The 13,987-nt window shown below is 41.5% G+C and overlaps 2 protein-coding genes across 6 annotated transcripts in view; one reads left to right on the plus strand and one right to left on the minus strand.

Moving 5' to 3' along the window:
* Positions 1-13,987, plus strand: part of NAA50 (N-alpha-acetyltransferase 50, NatE catalytic subunit) — a 574,571-nt gene that overhangs the window by 547,781 nt on the left and 12,803 nt on the right. Inside the window, exon 1 of one of the 3 annotated variants that reach the window (XM_005670201.4) lies at positions 2,508-2,821. The exons of 1 other annotated variant lie outside the window; for it this stretch is intronic. In XM_005670201.4, the coding sequence (XP_005670258.1) occupies positions 2,814-2,821 (8 nt within the window). In that variant the 5' untranslated portion in view covers positions 2,508-2,813. 3 annotated transcript variants of the gene reach the window in all.
* On the minus strand, positions 2,690-11,092 carry LOC146397734 (uncharacterized). 3 transcript variants are annotated; one of them, XR_014824831.1, is made up of 3 exons: positions 10,975-11,092; positions 8,450-9,344; positions 6,012-6,938 (listed from the first exon to the last, which is right to left on the minus strand). XR_014824831.1 is itself a non-coding variant. In XM_084991294.1 (2 exons), exon 2 carries the CDS (start codon positions 3,206-3,208, stop codon positions 2,798-2,800), a length of 411 nt encoding a protein of 136 aa, XP_084847420.1. In that variant the 5' UTR covers positions 3,209-4,511; positions 8,450-8,987; the 3' UTR covers positions 2,690-2,797. The 3 variants fall into 3 exon arrangements, 2 of the variants coding, with proteins under 2 accessions (XP_084847420.1, XP_084847419.1); XM_084991294.1 differs by lacking the exons at positions 6,012-6,938; positions 10,975-11,092 and adding an exon at positions 2,690-4,511 and having other exon boundaries at positions 8,450-8,987; XM_084991293.1 differs by lacking the exons at positions 8,450-9,344; positions 10,975-11,092 and adding an exon at positions 2,690-4,511 and having other exon boundaries at positions 6,334-8,047.

Below are 13,987 nucleotides of genomic sequence, written 5' to 3' on the forward strand. Positions count from 1 at the left end.
ACATGGGTTAGAAAACCACAAGGCTTAACTGAGAATATGATTTTTCAGATGAAGAAAAAGTATAATCCAAATTCTAAAAATCAAGTTTGTAATTTCTGTAAGAACTTTCAATTTAAAAGAATCAAGGGAGTTTCTGAGTTTGCAGTATAAACAAAAGAGTTTAACCTCAAACAGAAAAACACTCTTCCCTAAAGCACACTGCTTGGGGTCAAAACAACGGTAACTACACTACCAATGAAATGGGAGTATACAGGGTTAGGCAAAACCTAAACAAAATCATTTCTGTATTTTCACAAAATACTATCCATCAAAATCTGAAAAAGTCACCTAGAGTTTTAAAAATAGGGAAAGCTGGAGTTCCCGTCGTGGTGCAGTGGTTAACGAATCCGACTGGGAACCATGAGGTTGCGGGTTCGGTCCCTGCTCTTGCTCAGTGGGTTAACGATCCGGCGTTGCCGTGAGCTGTGGTGTAGGTTGCAGACACCGCTGGGATCTGGCGTTGCTGTGGCTCTGGCAAAGGCCGGTGGCTACAGCTCCGATTCGACCCCTAGCCTGGGAACCTCCATATGCCGTGGGAGCGGCCCAAAGAAATAGCAAAAAGACAAAAAAAAAAAGTAAAAAAATAAATAAATAAATTAAAATAGGGAAAGCTAAGGAGGGACACAAATGCTACCTAATATAAATTTACCACTAGTCAAAGGAGTGGTGATTAAGTAGGATTTTAGGGGAAAATGGAAAGAGGACCTCAAAGGCAGAAACCATCTTGACTTAACCTCTTTACCTTTAAGTTTATGGTCAAATACATTTGGTTTTAATCTTTCTAGCCCAGTCAGTTTCTGAATTACTTCCTTTCCTGGGAAATCACGTTTCCTAAAGCTAGCCTGGGTATCCGCAGACCATGATCCCGGCAACACCATCTTTCAACATCTCCCCATTCAATCGAGACTGTAGCATTATCAGCACTTTCTGTTTTGAACCTAGTATATATTTATTCTTTCAACTGTCCTTTCCCTTTCTGCACTGTAACATCAGAGAAGAGAAAGGTAAAAGGCCACCTTTTACCTTTCCAGACCCATTCAACGCTTGCAAACATCTTTAAAACAACCCTTGCAGGGATGTCAGATAAAAACTCAATTACAGAGAATGCACATTTGGAAGCAAGCTTTACAGTGACTCCGCAATGAGGGCCACATTGGTGACATTCTCTCCCAAGCCTGTCTCGCAGGAGACGCCTCTGCCTCCAGGGTTTGTCCTACCTCCCGCTCCCCAGCCTAGGGCTGAATGTAAAGACCATGCAAGGCCTCTGCCAAAGAATGGGTTTTGGGGATTCAGACCTGGAGACTACTGCAGACACCGAGGAATGCCTGAACCAATCCCAATACCCGAAGCCCCGAAGAGTCCGAATGGGTAACCACAATGGCCGCACTCACCCCCAACCGTGGGAAAGGTGGACGTCCCAACCCCTAGGTTGCAGGGGCGACCACAGTGGGGGAGCAAGGGTCAAGATAACTGGAGAAATAAGCTCCTCGCCAATGCAGGATGACAGCGAGGAGGAAGCCCTGAAAAGGAGAAGCCACCATGCACACGCTGCTTTCTCTTCCTCCTCCCACTCCTTCTAGCCCCACCAGCCGCCGGTTACCGGTCGCCGCTCACCTGCCCGGGCGCGAGGTGCAAAAAGTGTACCGACACCGACCGACCCAGAGGCTCTGTCACTGTGGGAGGGGAAGTCTTCAGCTGCAGAGAAGGGGGCGGGCCTAGAGTCACGTGACCTCGAGCTCCGCCCAGTCCTCCCTAGCCAGGCTCACTGCATCTCGTGGGCCTGTATTTTTTCGGATCGTTTGAACAGTAATTTTCTTGCCATTAGATGTTAGGGAAAAACGAAAGTGTTCACAAAGATTATGTTTGTAAAGTACAACGGAGAAGACGTGGGTGGAACGGGTTAAAGTGCATTGCTAAGGAAGTGACGTTCACCGCCGAGGTCTAAGGACCGGAAATGGCGATGGAGTTCCGTTCTCCTGGGGCCCGCAGGTAGAATCACAGGCTTGAGGGTTTGGGGTAGTCACGTGACATGAAAACTTGAAACATGCTGGACGCAAGCCAAGTTATCCAGCCAATTATCAATTACAATTATTTGTCTTAAAAGCACCTCATCTAAGTATTCCATAAGCTTCTTTACATTAAGAAGAACCAGTTTTATAAAATATTAGGAGACAGGCCCGTCTGAAGTTCATACTGGAGACTATCAACTGGAAAGAACAGAGGAAGAAGACTGATCTATTTGAAGTGGAAGAGGAAAGGGAGGGGTGGAAAAAATCTGGATTTTACCGCCAGGGCCGACCCAGCAAGCCCCACAAGTTGTGTTGCAAGGGACAGGAGGAGAAGGATGACGCCAGAAGGCGGAACCCAGTAAAAGATGGAGGTTCTGAAGTGGAGGGGGAAGGGTACGGAAAGATCTGAAGTGCGCCTGCGCGCGAGACGGCCGACGCGCCGGCGCGCAGAGGGGGCGGGGTGAAAGGTCACAGCGCGGCGGCGAGTCTGGCTGGCGGCGGCGGCAGGAGGGAGGCGACTGCTCCGTGTGCACGTGTGGAGAAGTGGCGGCACCGGCACGGCGGCAGGACGCACCGCCGCCCCCTCTGGAGACGCAGGGCTGCGCTCGAATCTCGCGGCCTCCGTCAACAGCTCAGCTCCCTGCCCTAGGCGAGGAGGTCGGCTTGTGGGGTTGAGTGGCCCGAGCTGAGGGCGCGGAGAGCTCAGGGCGGCGACGACAACGGCGTTGATATCGGTGGTAACAACGGCCTCAGCAGGCGGGGAAGATGAAAGGGTGAGGAAGGGCAGCCAGACAGGGCCCGACCGGCGGGAGAGAGGGGCTGCGAAGGAAGTGAGAGATTCTGGGCCAGGACCTGGCGGAGGGAGGTTTGTGGGATTCTCTGCTCACGGAGGGGGCGGAGGCTCGGCGCGGGCTGTTGGCGGGCTGAAGGGCCAGCAGAAGCAAAACCCGGGGAACCCAGAATTTGGGCCCAGAGGACGAATGTGGGTTAAGTGGAAACCAGATCTTGCTGGGGCAGAGGGGACGAGCTCTTGTGAGGCGCCTGTGGCCTCCTGTCTGGGAGCGGACGGCATAGCCACCCCCGGCCCGCGACTCGAGTGGAGTGGTCTGGTTGTCCTCATCAGATCCAGGCTCCACACTGAGAACTGTGGTCTTTGACATCTTTCGGGCTTATTTGTACTTGGAAGCGATGCAGAAGCTTCTGGAAGGAGAAGGAATTTAAATAAAAAGCATGGAGATGAGTATTAAAAGCTAGTGACTCAACTGGATTTGGGTTGGGTCAGAGCGAGTGGAGGAGGGGGAGAGCGCGAGCACTGTAGACTTGGGGTGCCAGAATGTTCAAGGAAGTATTGTTGATCAGTAGGTGGAGCTATTGCTGCAGGAGTTTACTCTTGCCCCAGTGCCTTGAGGGGGGTCCTTGGAAGCTTTCTTCAGGTGCTTGGCAAAGTTAATATACTTTCACAGTCTCCCTCTTGGATAAAGTAAAGGATGGTTTCTCTTCGACTATTTCTATTTGAATAAGCTGTCACCTTACTCTATTAAATTGCTTATTGTTGAAGTATTCATTACATAACACGGTGTTTTAAAATAGTGACCAAGCTGTTTTGCCTTTACCCTCCTTAGAGAAAGAAATGAAATCTTAGCAATATTAAAACCTTTCTGAGATGCCTGAGTTTTTTCTGTTATAGCAAGTCAGTTAAAGAACTGTGTTTTGGGTTAAGGAACCTTTCAAATTATTCAGCACCCCTTTTGAGGATGAAATAAAAGTCAGCGTTCAGAGTCATACTGTCTAAAACAAGGGTGTAAATATTTCTTCGGTGTATATATGTGTTTGAGGTCGCAGAAGAGGTCCAAGAAAGTTAAATTTGACCCAAGGATTGTAATGTGATTCCTTACTCTGATTTTACTTTAAATATTGTGATGTCGAATTGCATGTTTGGGGTTAAAGTTTAGAAATCATGAAAATTTCACAGTACCTGCATTATTTCTCATCAGGTTCTGAAGTGTTCCAATTAGGATACTGATTGAGAGATATTGGAAGCATGTGCTGCACTTGAATCATGATTTAGAAGTTTGGCTATTTTATGTATGATCCAGTACAACTTGGCGAGATTTTTCCTTTTTTCCCGAGTATAGATACTGTCTGTACCACTCAATACTTATTTGTATTTGTTAAAGTAATAAAAATGAGGTTGAAGAGTTCCTGGTGTTGAACTTGCGCATGGATTTATAAAAGAATGCCTCCAAGGAATTATTCTGAATCAAAAATCTTTGGTCTAGCTCAGTCTACCTAGGATGTAATGCTCTTCCTGATACTAACTTGGCCATAGAAATGAGGTCAAAGAGCAGTATTATTCACGATCTACCTTCAGGTAATATACTCATGAGGCAATTATCTTTTTATTTAAAATGATTTTTTATTTATTTATTTATTTTTTGCTTTTTTTTTTTTTAGGGTGGCACCCTCGGCATATGGAGGTTCCTAGGCTAGGGGTCCAATCAGAGCTACAGCTGCCGGCCTTTGCCACAGCAACGCAGGATTCAAGCTGCGTCTGTGATCTACACCACAGTCACAGCAATGTGAGATCCTTAGCCCACTTAGTGAGGTCAGGGATGGAACCCACAACCTCATGGTTCCTAGTTGGATTTGTTTCTGCTGCGCCACGACGGGAGCTCCTAAAATGGTTTTTTATAGATAATAACTTCATGGAGGCAAATCTCCAGAAATGAGTAAATGGACAAATTTAGAGGAAACTTACAGTTATGAAATGTGTACCTTATGTCATCAGCTATGCCTGAAATGTAGAGCCCTTTAGTCTAGTTGCTATCACCTCTTAAGAGCTGCGACAGTTTTAAGATTATTGGAGTTCCTGTCGTGGCTCAGTGGTTGATGAGAGTGGCCCTAGAAAAGGCACAAAGACAAAAAAAAAAAGCTTATGTTCTTAATGGTAAACTTTTAAGACAATTTCACAGGAATAGTTCCTTTAACTTTGTAGATGAACTAACTCCCAGATAAGATGGGATCTTATATTTTTTCTTATACTTTTTTCACTTTGTAAGTCTTATCCTTACGGTGTTGGACAAGGGAAGACAGTGGATATTATTTAAAAGATTTTAAAGTCCTTGCCTTCAGAGATTTCTATTAAGTACAATGTGGTCAGTACTAACAGTCCAGACTCTTGGTTCATAAAGACCTGTGAAAATGAAACAGTGGTCCTGATTATGGGGTTTTCTGTGAAATTTTATTTGCTAAGTGTTTTATTATGTATTGAGCTGACTGAACTGTAAGTTGAATAGAAGTATCTAAAATTGGAAACAAATGCAGAACCACTAACTCTAAATCAGTCTATTCTTTAAATATTTTATATTGTTGCCCATATTTTCTCTCATTTGGAAACTTTAAAAACAACTATTTTACCTGCTTTTTCTTCATATTTTTACTTAGTTTTCATTAGTAGCAGTAGGGAATTCCATGATACTGACATATATTTGCCTTTCCTCCATAGTAGGTAAATTTTCCAGTTTTTTTTCCAGTTGTTAATTACTGCATGTGTTTATATGGTGATCTAGAAATGTGAGGTACATTACAAGATGTTGATTCCTTTGTACTGAAGTTGCTTGTTTTTATGAACTAGGGACATTGTAGGTTGAATTAGTGCATGGTAAGCGATTATTTTTGTCTCTTGTTCCTCTCTAGGTAAGGTGATATTTAAACAAGGTATGCCATAACCAGGACTGAGATGGCAATGTAATTTACCCTTCAATTGTAGCAAAGAAGTTTGAATTAGTTCTAACAAAAATGTCTTTAACTAGATGTGAATACATTGGACAAAGAAGGGAAAGTAGATAGCAATAACATAGTATATAAAACAGTGTAGTTTACTAATGGAAGTGTTAATGTATAAGATTCTGCTGTCGGAAATGAATCTGTTGAAGAACTCAGAAAATAGTGGTTACCTTTGACAGTTTATAGACTGGGAAAGGGCAAAGGAGTTTACTGAAGTGCTAGAAACATTCTGTATCTTTACTTTAGGTATTGATTACAGAGGTGTATACATATGTGAAAAACCATCACCCTCTAGGAGTTCCCTTTGTAGTGCAGTGGAAACGAATCCGACTAGGAACCATGCGTTTGTGGGTTCCATCCCTGGCCTTGCTTAGTGGGTAAGGATCTGGGGTTGCCCCGAGCTGTGGTGTAGGTCACAGGGACGGCTCGGATCTGGCATTGCTGTGGCTGTGGCATAGGCCAGCAGCTGTAGCTCTGATTGGACCCCTAGCCTGGGAACCTCCATATGCCGCAAGTGCGGCCCTAAAAAGACAAGACAAAAAAAGAAAAAAAAATCATAGTATAAAAAATCATTACGCTCTTAGTAGTGAATCTTACATTTCAATAAAACAGGTAATTTTTTTTTAAAGTTTTATTGCTGATTTTGTCAGGGGAAAATACCAAAAACAAAAAAAGTGAGGCTGAAGTAGAATTTGAGAACCTTTGTAAACCTGCAGTTCATACTCGTTGCTTCTGTAAGGCCGGTAATTTGTGGGATGTTAAGATACTGGATTTTGGAGTTCGCATTGTGGGTCAATGGTTAATGAACCTGATTAGTATCCATGAGGACTCGGATTCTATCCCTGACTTTGCTCGGTGGGTTAAGGATGTGGTGTTACTGTGAGCTGTGGTGTAGGTCACAGATGCCTCTCGGATCCCATGTTGCTATGGCTGTGGCATAGGCCAGTGTCTGTAGCTCCAATTCCACCCCTAGCCTGGGAACCTCCATATGCCACGGGCACGGCTCTCGAAAGAAAAAAAGGACCAAAAAAAAAAAAGATACTGGATTTTAAAACTTTGTAATGTCTTCTTGATATGTTCAGATCAATTCATATAAAATATAACCTAACTGTACCATAATTTTTAAAAACTCAATGTCCTAACTAAAAGAGAATGAAAGGAAAGTATTCTGCAGTAAGAGATTGATTTCACTATGCACATGAGCAGGTACAGCTGCATAAATCATAAGATCACGTTTGCATCTGTTTTTAAATATAATCATTGGATAATTTAGAAAGTATATCTGCTACCAGTACAAATGTATGCATTGGTGAGTAATGCTGTGTTGCCATTAGTGTTGTGATTTCTTCCCCCAAATTGTGGACAGCGTTGCTAAAATACTGAAGAAAACAGACTAATAAAGAATTTGTGGGGTGGAAAGAATTTTAAAGGCCACCCATATAAAGTGTTATCTTTCAAAGCTAGAGTGCTTTGCCATGCCAAATTAATGTCTATATTTAACTTTGTTTCGTCTTCTGCTTTGGCCTCTGGAAATCCTTTTCTTTCTTTTAACGACTGCATCTTCTTCGGCATATGGAAGTTCCCAGGATAGGGGTTGAATTGGCCACAGCCACAGCAACACAGGATCTGAGCTGCAGCTGCAACCTGCACAGCAGCTGATGGCAATGCTTGATCCTTAACCTACTGAGCGAGGCTAGGGATTGAACCCATGTCCTCATGGATACTAGTTGGGTTCATTTCCGCTCATCCTTAAGTGGCAAAGGGAACTCCGCCCATTTGTGTGTGTGTTTTTTTAAATGTATCAATTTACATTCCTTTTACTGGCTGTTTGTATTCCTTTGTGTCTTAACTGTTACTTACATAAACTTCCTGGTTTTTAATTTGGATATTGATTGCTTTTTGACTTCAAATTATGAAACGAAGATTATATGTTTTAGAAAATAGTGTTGAGACATTCGAAATAGTAAATATTGTCAGAGTTTTGCCAGTTTAGGACCCAGATCATTAGAAAGAAAACTTTATTCATAGAGTTGTTAAACTAGGGTAAGCAAGGAAAATATTTTGTACTTAGAAGCATTTTAAACATTTCTTATTTCTCTTTTCAGAAAAATATGAGTAAAGATATATTTGGGGACACCCCCTCACTAGTCTGAGAGTTTATTATTTGTAGCATAATTTATCTTCAAAAAGGAGACTTATAGTACAAAAAAAAATTTAACTAAAAGCAACCACATTTTATAGTTCAGTGTGCCACTAATAATAGTTAGCATAGGGTCAGTAATAAGTTACTTAACTGCCTAGCCTTCATTTCTTTGTTTTTAAAGAGAACAACTTGAACCTGAGTAGGGAAGGCCAATGATTCTTTTGCCAGTTCTAATCTTTTCGTAGTATCTTACCAGTATTATCTTGGAGTTCCGTCGTGGCTCAGTGGTTAACGAATCCGACTAGTGAACCATGAGGTTGTGGGTTCCATCCCTGGCCTCGCTCAGTGGGTTAAGGATCCGGCGTTGCCGTGAGCTGTGGTGTAGGTTGCAGACGTGTCTTGGATCCTGCATTGCTGCGGCTGTGGCATAGGCCAGCTGCTACAGCTCTGATTAGACCCGTAGCCTGGGAACCTCCATGTGCCTGGGGAGCAGCTCTAGAAAAGACAAAAAAAAAAGTATTTAATTTGTTGATAGCATTGATGAGGTCTCAAAGTGCAAAAAAAAAAAAGTGACATCATTGATTATTAATGGCATGTGTGTCAAATGTTTTGTGTGATACCAAGAAACAAAACTTTGGGATCATTTGAATTGTTCTTTTAAGCTGCTTTCTTCAATTTGCTCTTAAGTCTGCTTTTTGAGGCCTGTTCTCCCATGCCTCCCCCTCATGCCACTTTTTCTTTTCCTTCTCCCCCCACTACTGCTGCACCTGAGACCTACAAAAGTTCCCAGGCCAGCCCTCATGCCACTTTTACCTTTTACAGTGGAAGCACTATTAAGGCAATGTGCCAGGTGATAGAGTCTCATTTCATCCTCATAAGCTCTTAGATAGTATCCATAGTCTGCTCATGTATCTATAGGTATAGTATAAAACAGATACAGAGTTGGGCCAAAAAGGAAAGAGAGCTTGGTGGGTTCTGGGGGTTTTGAGTAGTTTTATATGGAAAAAAAACTTTTTGGAATTGGGGAAAAGGCTAGGCCAGTGACCACAGCTAGGTGATGAAGAGCTAATCAAATTTCATTTGATAGATTATGTACAACTTTTGAAGGATTTTATAAGCAGAGAAGTGGTCAGATTTGTGTTTTAGAAAGGTTATTCTGCCTGCATTTTGAAGTCCTTGTCTCCTTGGCTTTAGTCTTTTTCCTGTTTACTAGGCTATTAAAATTTGGGTTGAAATGATGGCCCAAACCATACTGCTAAAGGAAAGGTATAGAAACAGGTTATGAAGATAGTTGGGAGGCAGAATTAAAAGAGATTAAAATAGGATATAAGGGAGTTCCCATTGTGGTGCAGCACAAACAAATCCAGCTAGTAACCATGAGGATGCGGGTTTGATCCCTGGCCTCACTCAGTGGGTTGGGGATCCGGTGTTGCTGTGAGCTGTGGTGTAGGTCGCAGATGCAGCTTGGATCCTACATTGCTGTGCCTGTGGTGTACGCTGACAGCTAAGCTCAGATTTGACCCTTAGCATGGCAATTTCAATATGCAGTGGGTTCGGCCCTAAAATCAATCAATCAATCAATAAACTGGGATATAAGAGTACATCTAAAACTAAATTTCTGTGTTGGATAAATGATGGGGCTATTTATAAAGGTAGAGAATAGAGGTAGATGTTTTAATTTCCTATAGAGAATGATGGGTTCACTTTTTGAAGTGTTGAATTTGAGATTCCTATAGAGATAGCTAGTAAGCAGTTGAAAATATGTGCTTGGATTCAGAGATTTGGAAGTAAAAACATCAGCATTTAAGTGGTGGTAGGGAAAAGCCATAGCTGGGAGGGAACTCTCCTAATTGAACATATAGATAACTGTGGGAAATGTTTTCCAAGAATAATTTTATTCTTTTTAGGTTATAACCTTGAGTATATTGTTTCCTTGTGTGTGTTTAGCACTTCCAGTGCCCAAACAAATAATTACTTAGATTTTTTACACACCTTATACTTGTAGTCACACAGCTTGGAGAACTGATTCACACACCACTGCTTTTTAAAAATATTTAAATTATTTTGACTCACACCCACAGCATGCAGAAGTTCTCAAGCCACAGATTGAACCCATGTCACAGCAGTGACCTGATAGCTCCCTGGTAGCAATGCTGGATCCTTAACCAGTAGGCCACCATGGAGCTCCCCCACCACTGCTTTTTTGATAACTGCTGAACCTTTAGAACAGTTACTCTTAACCGAAAGCATACCTCCCATCCCACTCTAGACATCTGATAGTGTCTAGAGGCAGTTTTAGTTGTCACGGTGGGGTTGGATGGTTACTGGCATCCAGTGGGTAAGGCTAGAAATGCTGCTAAACATCCCATAGTGCTCTAGAAAGCCCCTCACAGCAAAATTATCCAGCCCAATACAATTATCAGTTGTACCAAGACTGAAAAATTCTGCTCTAAACTCTAGATGAGATGAAAAAGAGTTCATCAGTTACATTAAGGGCCTAGAGATTCTTGGATTTACTAAAACTAATTTAGCAATTCCTTGAAATATTTGAGGTTCTGCCCTATGTCTCATAGTTCAGTAGAAAAGATAAGGTTCAAAAACAAACACAGCAGTGTAGAGGCTCTGTGCCTTGGGAGAGTACAACTTAATATAGTTCAAATGAAGTGGAAATCTCGGCAGGATGACAGGTTAAGGCCACAGTTTTTACGCTGTGCTTTGATAAGTACTGAGTAGGCTTACTTTGAGGTTGAAGGAACTTATGCTTTAGAGGAATCATTCCTGTAATTTCCTTTTTTTTCCTTTTTTTCTTTTCTTTGTCTTTTTAGGGCTGCACCCGAAGCACATGGAGGTTCCCAGGTGAGGGGTCGAATCGGAATTGTAGCTGCTGGCTTACGCCACAGCCACAGCAATGCAGGATCTGAGCCAAATCTTCGACCTACTCTATAGCCCACGGCAACGCCGGATCCTTAACCCACTGAGCAATGCCAGGGGTTGAACCTGTATCCTCAAGGATAGTAGATTTGTTTCCACTGAGCCAGGACAGGAACTCCATTGGAATTTTCTTGAAAGCAAGAGTTTAGAATCGGAATACTGTCAGCTGAAAAAAAAAAAAAAAGCATCTATTCTCTAAGCCTCTTGAAAAAAGTTTTTTTAGTCAAAGGACAGAGGGCATACTTTGATCCTTGCTTAAAAGACCTATAAATTTTATGCAGAAGTCCTTGATCCGTCCACCTTAAATAAGTGTTCTGTGCTAGGTATTTCTTTCTCTCTCTCTCATCCTTGAACAGTAACGATGACTCCTTTGAGGGAAGTCATATGGTCTGGCTAATCTTGCACTATAATGGAAATTAGACATAGGTCCTGTTCTGGCTTTATTGATAATTGGCTTTCACAGGCACATCTGTCTCTGGGGTTCAGTTCCATCATCTATAAAATGAAAGGGAATAGAGCCAGTGGAAGGTTCTAAAGTCCCTTCCAGATTAGTCACTCTTAACAAGAAGTGACCAGACAGGAGTTCCTGTCCTGGCTCAGCGGAAACAAATCTGACTACTATCCATGAGGACACAGACTTGATCCCTGGCATCGCTCAGTGGGTTAAGGATCTGGCGTTGCTGTGAACTGTGGGGTAGGTCACAGATGCAGCTCAGATCTGGCGTTGGTATGGCTGTGGCGTGGGCTGGCAGCTACAGCTCCTATTTGACCCCTAGCCTGGGAACCACCATATGTCATGGGCGTGGAGCGGCCCAAAAAAGACCCAAAAAAAAAATGACCAGTTAAAATTTTGTGCTAAGGTTCACTTAAATACCCATCTAAAGTATAAAGGCTTTAAGCTTTCTCTATACATAATTTTCTCTTTTTGCTATGTAACTTTTGCACTCTGACTTTGTGTGGAAAGACCCACTTTTGTGTAGTCATATCTCCATCTTGTGGCCTTTCAGAATATTGCCACTAAGTTTTGTTTTTACAATTATGGACATAATTGACATTACCTTTAAAAGCTAGAAACATTTATCTTGATATACTAAATACTTTACATGCATTATCTCATTTTATCACACCACTTGTTTTACAAGCCACTGGTGAAGGTTTCCTACTATTCTGAACACAAAGGTTATATGAGATTTGACTAACAGACTAATCTTGTGGTGCTGACACATAGTCACTAATTAATGGGCTAATGGGCTCTATAAAGTAGGAGGTAAGTAGCTGTGTTTTCCACATCTAAGGCCTTAGTTCACATTTCTATGGATGATTGTCCTAGATATCAGTCTGCCCCCTCCTTGGATCTTTAGTTTAAAAACTTTGGTATGATGATGTGTTAGTTTGTTATGGAGTTGATAAACAAGAAAAATAATATGTCACATGAATTTACTTAAGCTAAGAGAATAATTTAGTTTCTTTAATAACTGCTGTCTTCAGTTTTTTAATTAAGGCTGTGAACTCTAGTGCCAGCAGGAACCTGAAACCAGGCATGTTAGATAAATGAGTAAGATAGAAGAAATGTAGGCTTTATGTAAAAACTTCTGATTTAAATATTAGTATTCAACTTAATTTGGAAAAACAAAAAACTGCTGAGTCAAATAGAAGTGGCCACATGGCTGATTTAACTTTTAGGCCAGGAATTTGGGGTCTTAAACTGATAAATTAAAATAGTCTACATGGTTAAATTATATTTAACCTAATCTGAAGTAAGTGGTTAGTGAGTTAGTGTAGTGGTTTAAAAACCCAGCTTTCAGAGTTAGGCCAATTTGAGTTTGGGTCACAGTTCCTCAAATGCAACATTTTATATGAAACCCACTCTGATCATACAGCTTTTCCAATGGTCTATTTTACTTCTCTGTGCCTGTCTTTAGCTTCTGTTTCCCTCATTAGACTCCTTGGATTTAGAAATTTATACACACGCAGTGGCAAGTTTATTAATTAGAATTAGTGTTTAATTTGTATGGTTAATAACAAGCTATATTACAGAAGTAAAGATTCCAAGGTAGGATGTGAGAATTTGAAAAAAAAAAATTTTTTTTTTGTCCACACCCATGGCTTGCAGAAGTTCCCATGCCAGATATCAAGGCCAAGCCACAGCAGTGACAACTCTGAGTCATCAACCACTAGGCCATCAGGGGACTCCAGGAGTTTGAATTTTTAACTGGCAAAGTGATTTGGATGTATAGCCAAATTTGAAACCCTTTTTTGGATTTTGTGACACTGCTTCTCTAGATTTTTTTTCCCCTACTCTTGAAAATTGTTTCTTAGGTCTCTTTATGGGCTCCTTTTTTCCCCTAAAATTTAAGTGTTCCTTTTAGTAGTTTTTAAATGTTCTCACTACAGACATTCTTGGTAGTGTGATCTGTTCACATAATCAGAAGATATACATTATATGCTATTTATATATTCCAGGAAACAACTCTCAAAGTGATGTTACAAAAAGAAATTCTTTCCTTTTGAGTTAAATTAATGTAAAAATTTCAGGTGCCTTCTCTCTAACAATTACTTTTATCTACTTAAAAACTTACTTTTTACCTTCAGTATTCACAGCTACATTATTTATAATAGCCAGGAAGTAAATACAATTAAAATGCCCATCCACTGGTAAATGAATAAACAAAATGTGGTATATTCATACACTGGAATACAGTTTAGCTACTTGATACAAATTGCCAACACGGATGAACCTCAAAAACATTACACTAGGGAGTTCTCATTGTGGCACAGCGCAGACAAATCTGACTAGTATCCATGAAGATGTGGGTTCAATCTCTGTCCTCTCTTAGTGGGTTAAGGATCTAGCATTGCTGTGAGCTGTGGTGTAGATCACAGACGCATCTTGAATACCACGATGCTGTGGCTGTAGTGTAGGCTGGTGGCTGTAGCTCCAATTCAACCCCTAGCTTGGGAACTTCCATATGCCTTGGGTGTGGCTGTAAAAAGCAAAAAATAAAAAAAATTATACTATGTGGAAGAAGTCTGGTTCAAAAAAAGATCACATTTAGGAGTTCCTACTGTGGGGCAATGG

Source organism: Sus scrofa, chromosome 13, assembly GCF_054392235.1.
Source record: "Sus scrofa isolate SSC_HxYL_T2T_F1_AM1 chromosome 13, Sscrofa_HxYL_maternal_Yorkshire_Landrace_v2.0, whole genome shotgun sequence".
NCBI classification, from domain to species: Eukaryota; Metazoa; Chordata; class Mammalia; order Artiodactyla; family Suidae; genus Sus; species Sus scrofa.

What these genes read in the sequence shown, in the direction of transcription:
- LOC146397734 (XM_084991294.1), bottom strand. Translation starts at nt 3,208, where the DNA reads ATGTCAAAGACCACAGTTCTCAGTGTGGAGCCTGGATCTGATGAGGAC.